This window comes from Gorilla gorilla, chromosome 5 (genome assembly GCF_029281585.2).
Source record: "Gorilla gorilla gorilla isolate KB3781 chromosome 5, NHGRI_mGorGor1-v2.1_pri, whole genome shotgun sequence".
Classification (NCBI taxonomy): domain Eukaryota; kingdom Metazoa; phylum Chordata; class Mammalia; order Primates; family Hominidae; genus Gorilla; species Gorilla gorilla.
In genome coordinates, this window is record NC_073229.2 from 140,849,228 (window position 1) to 140,863,771 (window position 14,544).

The 14,544-nt window shown below is 34.9% G+C and overlaps 1 protein-coding gene across 1 annotated transcript in view; it reads right to left on the reverse strand.

Moving 5' to 3' along the window:
* Positions 1 to 14,544, reverse strand: part of ZUP1 (zinc finger containing ubiquitin peptidase 1) — a 46,274-nt gene that overhangs the window by 15,600 nt on the left and 16,130 nt on the right. The window contains exons 4-8 of the mRNA XM_004044582.5: positions 9,656 to 9,766; positions 7,723 to 7,844; positions 5,605 to 5,773; positions 1,075 to 1,263; positions 644 to 809 (exon numbers count right to left, since the gene is read on the reverse strand). Of these exons, the coding sequence (XP_004044630.1) occupies positions 644 to 809; positions 1,075 to 1,263; positions 5,605 to 5,773; positions 7,723 to 7,844; positions 9,656 to 9,766 (757 nt within the window). The remainder of the gene's footprint in view (positions 1 to 643; positions 810 to 1,074; positions 1,264 to 5,604; positions 5,774 to 7,722; positions 7,845 to 9,655; positions 9,767 to 14,544) is intronic.

Below are 14,544 nucleotides of genomic sequence, written 5' to 3' on the forward strand. Positions count from 1 at the left end.
AAAAACAGTGAAAAAATGCTACATGACAATAGCTGTAGATCTAGAAGGCAAAAAGTCCAGATTGGAGCAAAGAGGACAGAAGGCTCAAGAAGGATGTGTCCGAGAATAAGGAGAGCCTCAGATTACATGACAGGTAGAGTGCAAAAACTTGAGGCCATGATGTAGTCACATATTATAGTAAAAGAGAAAAGGAAACACAATTATTAACTCAAGAAAAAATTATAAATGATTTTAGAAAACAAAATCAGCAACAAGCAATATTTACACAATTGTATAATAAAATCTGACTTTATAAAATGATGTAAACTCTGATTTTAATAAAAACTGAGATTTAATCATATCAGAAGGATTGAAGGTAAACAGGTATAAGATATTAAAACAGACTATCTGAAACTCATAAACCAAGAAACAGCTATGAAAGCATACCATTTAAAAACAATGGAAGTGACAGTTGCCTCTGAGAGACAGAACTTGAGGGTAGAGAAGAGCACAAGATAGTGAATAGGTTGCTGGTTTTCATTGCTACTTAATTTAGTGCTACTTAATTTTATTTTTAAACTATCTCTTTGCTAAAAAATAAAATTTTAAAAAACAAAGCTCCCCGATAAGGAAATAACATTTATTTAGGTTTTAAGGTACATACTTTACCCTTAGGGAGGTCAGGAGTATATATACTTCACATGCTCCAATCCAGGCCTTTGTTCCCTGTAACCTGTTATTAAGTTGAGAGGCCCCCTGAGGATCAAAACCTTCCTTCCATGCATCTTCAATCATAGATTGAATTTTTGGAATGCAAGGAATCGACATACCTAAAATTACACAAGCAAACATGTTACATGACCGTTAATAAAGTACTGAATAATATTTAGCCATGTATTATGTACTAGGGGAACTTTACAGTTTTTAAGACAGTTATTCCTGACATCTTCTATCATTTTCTCTTCCTCTAACCAGAATTCAGGTTTCTTATATAAATATCCACTAACTGTTAAAGCTATTAATTGTGTATGCTATATCATTCTATATCATATGTATTTTATCAGATGAAAGTTCAGAGTACTAGATTTCACATACCTTTTAAGCAATCATCATAAGCATCATTTTGTAATAATGATGAAAGTAGCATTTGGAAATTTCTGTAACCACAACCCCAACCTTTGTCGCCTAAAGATGAATGAAAGTGATCCACCACTGAAGAAAGCCACACCCGTCTCACATCTGTGGCAGCATTCTGATAATACCTGTGAAGTGCTTCAATAATTCCTAAAGTAGAAAAGAGATTCAGAAGCAGTCATTATCACCTCTATATGGCTATCTCATACATTTTTAATATCAACCTCTCCTTCACGCACCATACCTAAATCCTGTCAATTCCATCTTCTTCACCTTCTTCTTGCTATAACCTTAGTTTGTGTCCTTGCTTGTTACTACAGTCCAAGTTTCCTAACACTAGCATATTATTTATTATAGTTAATTGAAATTTTCTGCATCTGCAGGGCCCAGCACATAAAGTACAACTGTTGAATGAATGTTCTTCTTGTGTCTCCATTTTATTGTATAGACTACTGGAGATCACTCAGTCTTAATCAATTTGCTCCCAATCAAAAAATATTAATAGCTCCCTATTACCAATAGTTTTAATTTTTTTGTAATTTAAGATTTTATTTTGCAGATTTTGCAATTTTCGAAGCATGAGAATACACAAATGTTTTCATTTAAAAACTCTTGACTTCATGAATAATAAACATATCTCATACTCCAATACGCTAAATTTCAACCCTTTAGTAACATATTCCATTTTGCTATTTGGGGAGATGAATTAATTTGTTTGAGACAACAGAAGACAACTTTTCTTAAGGCACAACAATAGGTTTAGGAATCTTATTAATAGCCTTATAAACCTAATTAGAATAGTTCTAATCTATGTTACATGAAGTCTACAGAAAGCTATCCACTATCTTACCTTTATTTCACACTACTCTTCTTGCTGTAATTTTGGCTGTGGCCTAACTGAACACGTTAAACATAATTTGGCCCACGGAGTTTTATTAAATTTTCAAATTCAGTATTTGCTAAGTACTTTTTAATACAACTGGCACTATCTAAATGCTAAGTACAAAAAGATAAATATGATAATATCCTTTAAAATGTCATCGACCCCAACTATAACAAGTGCTATAATATGGAAAAACAAGGTGTTAGGACAAGGGACATCTGACTCGGCCCCTTTCCTGCTTTTAGTATATTCTCCTTATGTTTTAAAATTATAGATCCTTCACATGCTACTGTCTTCATAGACCCTTTTTCTGATTCTACCCTATTTTTGTGTCCCCAAGGTACCAGCAACATTCAGTCACAGAATACTATAATTCTTTGTGTATATTTACATATTCTACAGACTCTGTGAAGCCTATGGGTAGGGAGATCTTATTATATGCCCCATAACTTTCTCATAGCATGTGGCACCAAAGACAATAACTAAATTCTTTTTGCTTGAGTGAAGGGTTTCCTAGAAGAAAATGGGTTTTTGTCTTTAATAAAGACAATAAAAGATCAATAAATAAAAACAGTTAAATGAACCAATAGTTGTAGCTGTGCCTTGCACCATGAAAAGGAGAAATACTGGTCACTGTAACCACTTCCAAAGAACTTAGAAAGACTTGAACTCAAGAAAAACAACAATTAAAATAGTATATAACTGAGTACTAAATGTTGTAGCATGGAATGAATGGGTACCCTAGGAATTCAGAGAAAGAAAGCTAAATGTAGATTTTAATATCATAGACTTTGATGAAGAGATCAAGATTTGAGGCAGCCCTTTAAGAATGAGGTGGAGTGGGGGACAGAAAAAATAGAAAGGAAAGTAATAAACATTCTAGTATATATGTTACATATCAGATGGAGAGCCACACTGTCTTAGCAACATCATGCAACTGCTTTAGGGGGAAATTTCCTTATACTTTTTATTCCTTAGCACCTAAATCTCTTTAGATATTTTCCACAGTAAATTTATCTTCAGTTAAATTATATTCTGTTGTTAAAATTATAACAAGATTGCAGTATATAAGTGAAGACTCTTTAAATGATAGCTGCTTCAATTAACACTTGCATAATTAACGAAAAATAAAAATCTCTGCCACTAAATCACTTCTATATTACAGGACAGTGTGCTTTTTTACAGACATATTTAATATTTTCTTCCTGTATCCTAACGAATCATATCACACATCTGGAGGATGCTCTGTGCTACAGTGAGAACTTTTTTACATGGAGACCCCTGAAGAAATATAAAGGCAGCCTTTAGAAACAGACTCATGGATATATGAAAATCTATAATATATAGTATCACAAATAGGTGGAGAAAATGCAGATTCAATAAATGGTAGTGAAATAAATAAGCATAATATGTACTTGCTATAAGGACTGTTATAAACAAGGAGAAAATAATCAGATTCCTATCTTCTCTCTCCTCCCCCCAACATACACATGCAAATAAATTCTGGGTAGATTTAAAATCAAAATATGAAATGCAAAATATAAATATTTGAAGAAAACATAAAGGTATATATTTGTGATCTTAAAGATGGGGGAGTTACTTAAGACACAAATAATAAATAGAAAGATTGAGAACTTTGATTACATTCAAATTCAAAACTTCTGTCTAATTAAAGGCACTATATATAACATTTAAACACAAACCATAGGCCTGAAAAAGATATTTGCATCTCATATAACTGATGAAAGAATAGTGTTCTGAATACTTAACAGACTCCTATAAATCAATAAGAACAAACAACTCAATAGAGAATAGAGAAAGGAAGAGAACAGGTAATTCGTTCAAGAGGAAACTAACTCAGGAGTAATCCAGAAAATGCAAATTAAAACATGTATCATCTCATAACCTGTTAAATAGCAAAAATTTAAAAGTGTCACCATACAATGTGTGAAATACACTGGTGTGAATGTAGATTACAAGCACTTTGGAAAACAATTCTATAATAACCTTAACAAAGTTGAAGATTTGCACGCCCTTTAACTTAGCATTCCAGTTCTGGATGTAATACTAGAGAAACTCCTGAAGTAGACATGTTCATAAATTATAAGAGTAGAAAACTGGAAACAATCTAAATGTTTATCAATATGAAAACAAGATAAGTTAGCTATAATTCATACAAGGAAATACTGCACAGCAGCTAAAATGAATGAAGTAGAACTGTAAGGACCAATATATTTGAGCAAAACAATTTATAGCATACATGTTGTATCCCATTTATATATAAACACCTGCAAAATATTTTATGGAAATGTACACACATGGTAAGACTACTAAAGCATGTATGAGACTGATAAATATTAAACTTGGGATAATAGTTCCCTTGTGGGGAGGGCAAATTAGAATTAGAAAAAGTGTACATAAAGGGCTTTGAATACCTATCAAAGGTGTTGAAGCTTTAAAAACTTTTAAGTAAATATGGCAAAACATTAAGATTCAAAAAATCTGGGTGGCAGTAACAAAGTTGTTTCCATAAAACGTCTGTTAATATACTAATATATACAAAGAAAACAAATTTTAATACTCGTCAGAAAAAAGCCGTATTATGGGGCAAGGAAGATTTGATTAGGAATAACCAGCTGTGTAACCTTGCTTTGGCAAAGTCACTGTAACTTCTCTAAGCAACAGTGACCTCATTTGGAATATATAACAGTACAGGAGAGGATGTTTTGAGTTAAATGATACAATGTATATAGAGTTGTTAGTGTCTAAAAATGTACAAACAATAAAATAGCCAATAGCCATTTGTGGCTATCGAGAATTTGAAATGTGGCTGCCCAATTGAGTTGTGCTGTGAAGTAGAAAATACACAATGGATTTTGAAGAATGTATAAAGAATGTAAAATGTCTCAGTAATAGTTTTAATATTGATTACATGTTGAAATAATAATATCATGGATACACTGGTTTAAACTACTTAAATTAACTTCCCCTGTTCCTTTTCACTTTTTTTTTGTTTTTTTTTGAGATGGAGTTTCACTCTTGTTGCCCAGGCTGGAGTGCAATGGTGCGATCTCGGCTCACCGCAACCTCCGCCTCCCAGGTTCAAGCGATTCTCCTGCCTCAGCCTCCATAGTAGCTGGGATTACAGGCATGTGCCACCACGCCCAGCTAATTTTGTAATTTTTTTTAGTAGAGATGGGATTTCTCCATGTTGGTCAGGCTAGTCTCGAACTCCCGACCTCAGGTGATCCGCCCTTCTCAGCCTCCCAAAGTGCTGGGATTACAGGCATCAGCCACCGCGCCCGGCCTCCTTTTCACTTTTGTTAATGTGGAGCCAGGAAATTTAAAATTATATATGTGGCTCACATTATATTTCTCTTAGCACTGTCTAGAGCATAGCTTTTTAAATGTCAAGTAACATAATATAAAAGTAAATTTTTAAGTGAATTATTTATCATAAAAATAATTCAGAAGTTTTAAAACAATACATTTAAAAAAATTTGTGCACAGATTGATTATGAAAATTAAGCAAAATTAAAATGATTCTGAGTATTACTTCAGTGGTATAAGCAATATTAAAACAATGACTCTGATGTTTAAATACTCACCGGAAGTTTTTGTTTTTCCATCATCAAAACCAAGAGCTAATGATTCCATCATATCAGCTTTTCTCCTGTGAAATTCAGATGGAGGCATTCTTCCCCTATTTACTTCTATCTCCATATTTCGTAGTTGTTGTTGTTTGTATCCTCCAGAATTATCTAAACCATATTGTCTCTATTGAACATAAAAATAAGTGACTTAACTTTTACATCCCTGTAACGCTATGAGGATGGAAACTTATTAAAATTTTATTTGGAAACATGTTGAAACATTCTGGTTTATAGACTTTATACAAGTTAACTTAAAGATTTTTACAAAAACTAATAACACACACACACACACACACACACACAAATTATTGACTTAATAAGCAACCACTTCTTTATAATCAATCTCCAGGGCAAGAGATTTGCTTTTCCTGTAGTAGGGAAAGCAGAGGATCCTGTCTTTCTACCTCAGGTATTGAGAGATGCAGAAGAGTTCTGAATGCATTGCTGATTTTTTCAAGGAAACTTGTCAGTCCTTGTTATTTGGTTCCCAGTCTAGTCCACAAAGGCCTACTTAATCCATAATTCATTTAGTCAGTCATGTTACACAGTAAATGAACTATGTTTTGTACACTGGACAGAAATCTCAAATAGTATGTATAAAACTATGGAAAAATTGTCTATGGAAAAGTTTTCACGGAAACTTTTCTACAGAAAAATTTTCTGAGATCTAAACAACTAACTTGCAAAATTACATAACCTCCTTAAATATTGGAAACTTTTTGTATTGATCATGTTTTAAATTACATAAGGCATAAAAGTCTTAAGAAAAGCCAATTTTCTTTCCTATTTTGCAAGTATTGTGAGTCACCAGTGAGAAAAAAATCCTACATTAGGTCTTCCAAAGCACATTCTAAGCAACAATACCCACGTGAGATGTCTGAGGAAAAAGAGAGGTCAAACAAGTCTAGGGAAATTGTGATATGTACATGCACATTAGTATATTAAAGGCTTTGAGAAGTCCCAAAGTATACAAACCTGTTTAACTGAACACTTTCAAACCTATTCAATTGTAAACCCTTTTTATTTATGCACTATCCTATCATCACTAAAAAAAGAACATTTAAAAACTATAAGCAATAGGCCAGGCACGGTGGCTCATGCCTGTAATCCCAGCACTTTGGGAGGCCAAGGCAGGTGGATCACCTGAGGTTAGGAGTTCAAGACCAGTTTGGCCAACATGGTGAAACCCTGTCTCTACTAATAATACAAAAAAATGAGCCAGGCATGGTGGTGCAAACCTGTAATCCCAGCTACTTGGGAGGCTGAGGCAGGAGAATCACTTGACCCTAGAAGGGGGAGGTTGCAGTGAACCAAGATTGCACCATTGCATTCCAGCCTGGGCGACAAGAGCGAAACTCCGTCTCAAACAAACAAACAAACAACAAAAACAAAATCTATGAATCTATGAGCATTATTAGCACAGATAACACTACAGTCTACAAATTAGGATTGAAAAAAGGAAAAACAGACATTAAAATTTTAAATGCATTAAAAATATAACAGATGCTACCAGTTTAGTCCAACAGGTAAAACCACCCACCTAAGATAAATGAAGCCTCAAATATCATTAAAAAAAGCATTTTCCCATAAAATAGTTTTAAATGTTTGAAATTGCAATCTGTAAAATAATTTAAGACTCAGGAGACATTAATTCTAAGTATAAATTTCGCTTCCAAGCATCTATACAAACACTTAAATTCTGAGTCTTGGTTTCCTAATTTGTCCCATCAACTTACACAGGTTTGAATGCAAGCTTTATCACTAATTAGCTGCCTGACACTGAGCAAATTACTTAACCATTCTCTGTCTCCATTTCTTCATCTGAAAAAAAAAGGGGGCGTGGGAGGGCCTAAAGTAACTTCTTCATGAATATGTTGTAAAGATTTTGAGATATTATATGTGAAGTGATTACCCCTGTGCCTGACTAGAATGAATATTTATAAATGGTGTCTGTTACAAACATGTATAAATTTTTTTTGAATAATAACAAGGACAAAAATAATACACTGGAAAGCATATTTGAAAAATAACTTTACCAAATCAAAATATTATAATTGTTATTAATCTTTGTACCTGCAGCTTCTGAAATTCTTCTATTTCTTGTCTTGATTCTTCAGATCTCCTCTTTCTGTCTTCTTCTTGCTGAAGCTGGTGAGCCAATTGTAGATCACCAGAACACTGGACTCTATCCATGCCTGTTAGGTATTTTTAATGTTCAGAATAAAATAACTGTTGCAATCAAAGATTATTTATTATTTAATATATGTTTTTAGAATAGAGTAAGTGCTGTTATTTGCCATTTATTCATGACTGTGATGATACGGAACTGAGTACAAATTTAGGAAAACTTAGAACTGCTTTGGTAAGGAATAACCTCCATCTAAATGACAACTAACAGTCACTGTTTTTTGTTTTTTGAGACGGAGTTTCGCTCTCATTGCCCAGGCTGGAGTACGATGGTGCGATCTCAGCTCACTGCAACCTCTGCCTGCCAGGTTCAAGTGATTCTCCTACTGCAGCCTCCTGAGTAGCTGAGATTACAGGTGCCTGCCACCATGCCCAGCTAATTTTTGTATTTTTAGTAGAGACAGAGTTTCGCCATGTTGGTCAGGCTGGTCTCAAACTCCTAACCTCAGCTGATCCACCAGCCTCGGCCTCCCAAAGTGCTGAGATTACAGACGTGAGCTACCATGCCCAGCCTCACTAAGTGTTTAAAGCTGTGACAAGCACTTTTCATTAATTATATCATTTGATCTTTGTAACAATCTTATGAAGTAGGTATTATTATTTACTGAGGAAACCAGAATTTTAAAACGTTAAGTAACATCCTGCATTGATACTCCTTAACATAACTAAGGCAGATTGATTTTTCAAAGAAATACTAGGGGAGAAAAAGAAAATAATAAAGAGCATAAAAATACACATTTACAAAGTGCAGGTGTTAGATAATAATTTAATTACAGTTTGGCCCCCAAAAATGGTAAAACTTTGCAACATCTCATCCTGCATCTTCTCTACTCGGTGTCCCCCAGATCCATTTGTCAGTGGCTTCTGGCCACTATCTTGTCTCCTTAACCCCATGACCTGATGGTTTAATTATATCACTGACTATCCTTCCTTTCCTTTCAAAGTTCTCAGCTGCTGCTACATCTTCCTATTTGGTCACCCTTCCATTCTTGGGGATATACAAGTCACACTCAATGTTTAGTGTCCCCTGAGGTTATCTACAGTGATTTACTTAGACCATATCTTTTTCTTATTACCCACTATAGGTTTACACTGTAATATACGTGCTCATACAAAGCCTATCATAAATAAGAGTAAGAATTAGCAGACATTCAGAAACCACCAGAGCAGGGAACTTTTCCATCTTTGCTCCAATAATCTCATATTTGGCTTAGGGTGAGTGAGCAGTAACATTGTCCATGAACACTGATACTGGTACTAGGATCATTGATACTGGACACTAAAGACCTCTGCCTTAACAGAAGCTATCTACGTACCTTAAAAAACAGAAATAGGGTAAAACACAATTGGTTTCTCTTGGGATCTACTTTTTATTTTCGTTCAGTGGGCTTCTAGCATTCATATAGGATTTTTCCACTTCTAAGCCACCATAATGATTATTTAAACAATGCCACTATTAAAAAACATAGGGGAGAAAGGAAAACTTTTATAGAATCACAATAAAACCGGTAAGTCATTTAGAAGCTATTCAAGCAGCTCAAGATGCACTGAAAGATGTTTTGGTTATATAGTTCACATTCATTTGTAAAATTTTATGTGCCATATGGTAGTTTTCTAGTTCCACAATTTTCGCTGACCAAATACAATATTCAGATACTTCTAGCTGCTAAAGAAATGGCCTCAACTTGTAAATAAAACACTTTTAAAGGAAAAGATGTATTTTAAAATATTTTTTCCATATCACAAATCTAAAAATTAGATATGTGTCCTAGAAAGTAGAAATTAAATGATATTTTTATCTTCAAACATATAAACATACCTTGCTGAAAGCTGTTTTCTTCCAAATGCAAGTCAACATGTTCCTGAAGAATACGGTAATTTGTACATATGAGCCCACACATAGGACAATCATAGAGTGGTTGATCACAGTCTGTATTAGAGATATAATTAAGTTGTTTTTATTTTTTATTTTAATTATTTTCTTTGCTTTTTTTTTTTTTTTTTGAGACAGGGTCTCACTCTGTTGCCCAGGCTGGCGTGCAGTGGCACCATCACGGCTCACTGCAGCAATCCTCCCATCTCAGCCTCCCAAGTAGATGGGGCTAAAGGCATGCGCCACCACGCCCAGCTAATTTTTTTTTTTTTAGAGATGAGATCTCACTATGTTGTCCAGGCTGGTCTCAAACTCCTGGACTCAAGTGATCCTTCTGCCTCAGCATCCCCAAGTGCTGGGATTACAGGCATGAGTCACCATGCCCAGCCAAGTTGGTTTTATTTTTATAACTTTTAGATTTTTTCACCCCATGTCAAAGACTGTCTACCACCTATTAACCTTATGTAAGTAAAAGCTCTTTGTAGTGGATTTAAAAGCTATTTTTCTACTTCTAGGGTCGAGATAGAAGGCTGAGCATAGCACAAACCTCTCATACCACTCCAAAAAAAAGGAAATATTAATAATAAATATTCAGATCTGTAGTCAAAACAAGAGAAGCAGAAAGGAAAACCAAAGTGGTAAGTAGGGCCCAGTCTGGATATGGGTTTTTAGGACTAAATTCTCAGCACCCAACAGAGTGGTAAGGTGCTGAACTTAAACATCCAGCATAAAGCTGGGAATTGGGGTAATACTGTCTACACAGGAGCAGGAGATTAAAGAGCTGCATCCATCACATAGCACTGCAGGCAGACAGGTCTAGCTTGCCAAAAACAGAAATTGTTCCTCTATAAGACCAAGACCTAGCAGATAAGGGACACAGAAGAGCGACCCAGAACTGTGCATATACACAGAGTGAAAGCATAGAGCAATCTGTATATGTAAGGCCTGGTCTGAAAGCAGAGACTGTGAACAGCCAGTGTGAAGGAACCATGAAACTGCTTCACAGGGAAGGGATCATATAAAACTCCCATAACAGATGAACACTAAAATTTGAATTGCTAAACTCACTGGGGGCTGCAATGCCAAGAAAAACAGCTCAGAAATCTACAAACTGAAAAAGTTACCTGTGAAGAAATGGAGCTACAGTAATCCATAATAAACTGTAAAATAATTATGTTCAAAATGCTCACTGAAATAAAGGAGGGAACTGAATCTTTGAAACCAGGACAGAAAGCTACTAAGCAAAAATAGAAAGATGAAAAAAATGAAAATATTAAGATGTAATCATTGGAATAAAAAATTCAATGGCAAAGCTCAAGAGAAAATGAAGTATTAAGAAGTACTCAGAAAATATTTCCAAAAGCAGCACTAAGAAATAATGGTATACAGCTTCCATAAGTAATGCTGGCAGATATAAGAGAAGTCTTTCAGCCAGTTCTCTACCATAAAATGCCTTAGAGCCAGAGCCAATGCCAAGGAGGCCTTTGCTTATCGCTTTGATCATCACACTACCGCAAGCCAATCCCTCCACCCCTTCTAGTTTTAAGTGATAACCAACCTTCCTCAACATTAGACCACACTACACCTCATATCCCGGTATACATTTTTTACCACCAGAATCTAAACTAAGCCTCAGAGGTTAGCCATCATCGTCCAATGGAGTCATCTAGGGCTGATGTAACCACCAACACTGTTGTGTCAATGAATCCAATCTAATTGTTCAGTGGCAGTGTCTTAACAATCTTTAAGTACCTGAAGGACATCTGCTAATCTGACCTAAGCTATTACCCCTCCTATTCTCCCAATACCTACCACAATGCCCTCCAGAAATACCATCGGTCATCAGTCAGCTTCTCTATACACAAAATCTTTCTCTGGATATTCACTTCACCTTCCTGACTTAACTAAAATCTGGTTGGTTCATGACACCCCATTTTCTCTACAGCCCCCTAACACAGAGGCAACTTTTCTTTCACAATTCAGGGCCCTAGAAGTAGAAGAGGCATCCCCTTTGCTCCCTTTCATCACTGTCAAACCTGTTTTAAGCCCCATTTTTGTAATAACTCATGTCACCATAATATGGCATCACCTACCTTTCTTAGTGCCTAATATTTTCTGAAGTCTTAGACACTCCTTTCGTTTACTAAAAATGTTAACACCTGGATCAAAACCTTCTTTTCCTAGCCCCTATACTATGATCATTCTTAGCAACTTCAATATCCATAGAAATAGTTCTATGCCTTCATTTCCAACAATCTTTTCCTTTACCCTAATTTACCAACCGAATGACAAAAATTATACCCTTAATTTGTTATCACTAATAAGTGAACCTCTGAAATCTCAATTTCAAATATCACTCCCAAACATCTATCCTTCTACCTCACTTCTTTTAATTCTACCACTCTAAAAAGTGTTTGACCTAACTAAAACCTCCTATATAGAATATACAAACACTATTTTTCTGTCATTCATTACCCCCCTCATGTTTTTCTTTACTTTCCAGCCCAGATTCCATGTATCTTCTCTATATGATAATCATTCCCTAAAAAACACCTGCAAATCCACCTGTTCCATTTACTATAACTGAACATTGGTTAAATCTAGCTATTTACCTATTTCACTTCTGTACTTATAATGACAACAGGTCTTTTTTAAACGCAACTAAACATTCAGACTCCTAAGACTACCAAAATTCACCAGTTTACTGGTCCTGAGAAACTTACAGGAAACATTGTGTCAGCAAAGGATTGTCAGGCATTTTTCAATACACTTGTTTTTTTTCCTTGCAGCAGTCCATAAATTTTCATTATTAGCAGATAATAAAATGATCTACTTAGAATACTCAAGGGAATTAATGTAGAATTATTAAAATTCGTTAACAGGCCAGACGCAGTGGCTCACACCTGCAATCCTAATGCTTTGGGAGGCTGAGGAAGGAAGACTGCTTGAGCACAGGAGTTCAAGACCAGCCTGAGTAACATAGCAGGACCTCATTTCTATTAAATATTAAAAAAAAAATTAGCTGGGCGTGGTGGTGCAGGCCTGTAGTCCCAGCCCCTTGGGAGGCTGAGGCAGGAGAACCACTTGAGCCCAGGAGATCAAGGCTGCAGTGAGCCATGATCATGCCACTGAACTCCAGCCTGGGTGACATAGTAAGACCTTGTCTCAAAAAATATAAAATAAAATAATATTAGTAATAGTTGAATAAGACTAGATACCTCAACTATCTATAAAAATTGATAGTGTTTCTATAAAACTGCAAAAGTTTCTTAGATGAGAGGGAAAAAATCTAATTTACAAAAGCAACAGAAACTATAAACTACACAGAAATAAAGCTAACACAAATGTGCAATGAAAAAACAACACAAACCTGGGCGCGGTGGCTTACGCCTGTAATCCCAGCATTTTGGGGGGCTGAGGTAGGCGGATCATCTGAGGTTAGGAGTTCCAGACCAGCTTGGCCAACATGGCGAAACCCTGTCTCTACTAAAAGTACAAAAATTAACTGGGCCTGGTGGTGGGTGCTGGTAATCCCAGCTACTCGGGAGGCTGAGACAGGAGAATTGCTTGAACCTGGGAGGCAGAAGTTGCAGTGAGCAGAGATCGTGCCATTGCACTCCAGCCTGGGTGACAGGGCAAAAATCCATCAAAAAAAAAAAAAAACACACACACACAAAATTGTATTAAAGGATACAAAAGATGACCTGAATTAATGGGGAGATGTACTTTGATCTAATTTAAAACAAAATGACAACAGAGTTTTTATGAAACTTGATAATATGGCTTTAAAACTCAAAGAAAAGAAAGAATGAGAAGGTCTAAGTTGATGATGAAAATGAAGAACGAGAGAAAAACTGTCCTATCTGATGTTGATGACATTTTACAAAATAGCTATTAAAGTGGTGGTGTAATAAGGGAACAAAAGTCACATAGATAAATACAGCAGAAGTAAGAGACCAGAAACTGGCTGACACAGATATGAAAATGTAATAAAAGACACAAACCATATTATAAATCAGAGATATATCTGGTTTCTGTACAGGGAAAAACTAAAAATTAGATCCCAAGTTCACAAAATACACACATGTACACAAGTACAGACACACACACACACACACACACACACAATCCAGAAAAAATTTTAAAAAGTGAAAACATAAAACATTAAAGTTTTTAGAATATATGAGAATACCTTTTTGAATTCAGAGTAAAGAATACTTTTTTAGACAATACATAGAAAACAAAAATAAAATTCAAATACTGCACAAAATTCAAGGATAAGCAACATCTTATGGAATACAGCTGAAGGATTAGTATTGAAAATATATTTTAAAAGCAACTGGAAAAAACTCAAAAAATATTTGACAATATACAGTTGAAAAATCCATGTAACTCAAGTGTACAAAAAATGTAATATGCAGTTCATAATAGAGGAAATTAAAATAACTATACAAAAAAGATTGATTTCATAATCAGAGAAATGCATTAAAAAAGAATGTAGACACTGACTTCATACCTTTTACAAAAAGTAATTCAAATGTATCACAGATCTAAATGTAAAATGCAAAACTATCAAACTTCTAGAAGTTGGCAAAGAGTTTTTAGACACACCAAAAGCATGGTCCATGAAAGAAGAAATTGTCAAGTTGCACTTCATTAAAATTAAAAACTTCTACTTCATGAAAGACACTGTTAAAAGAATAAAAAGACAAGCCACAGACTAAGAGAAAATATTTGCAAAATACACATCCAAAAAAGAACTTGTATCCAAAATACAGAAAAATTTTTCTTTTTTTTTTTTTTTTTGGAGACAGGGTCTTACTCAGTCACCCAGA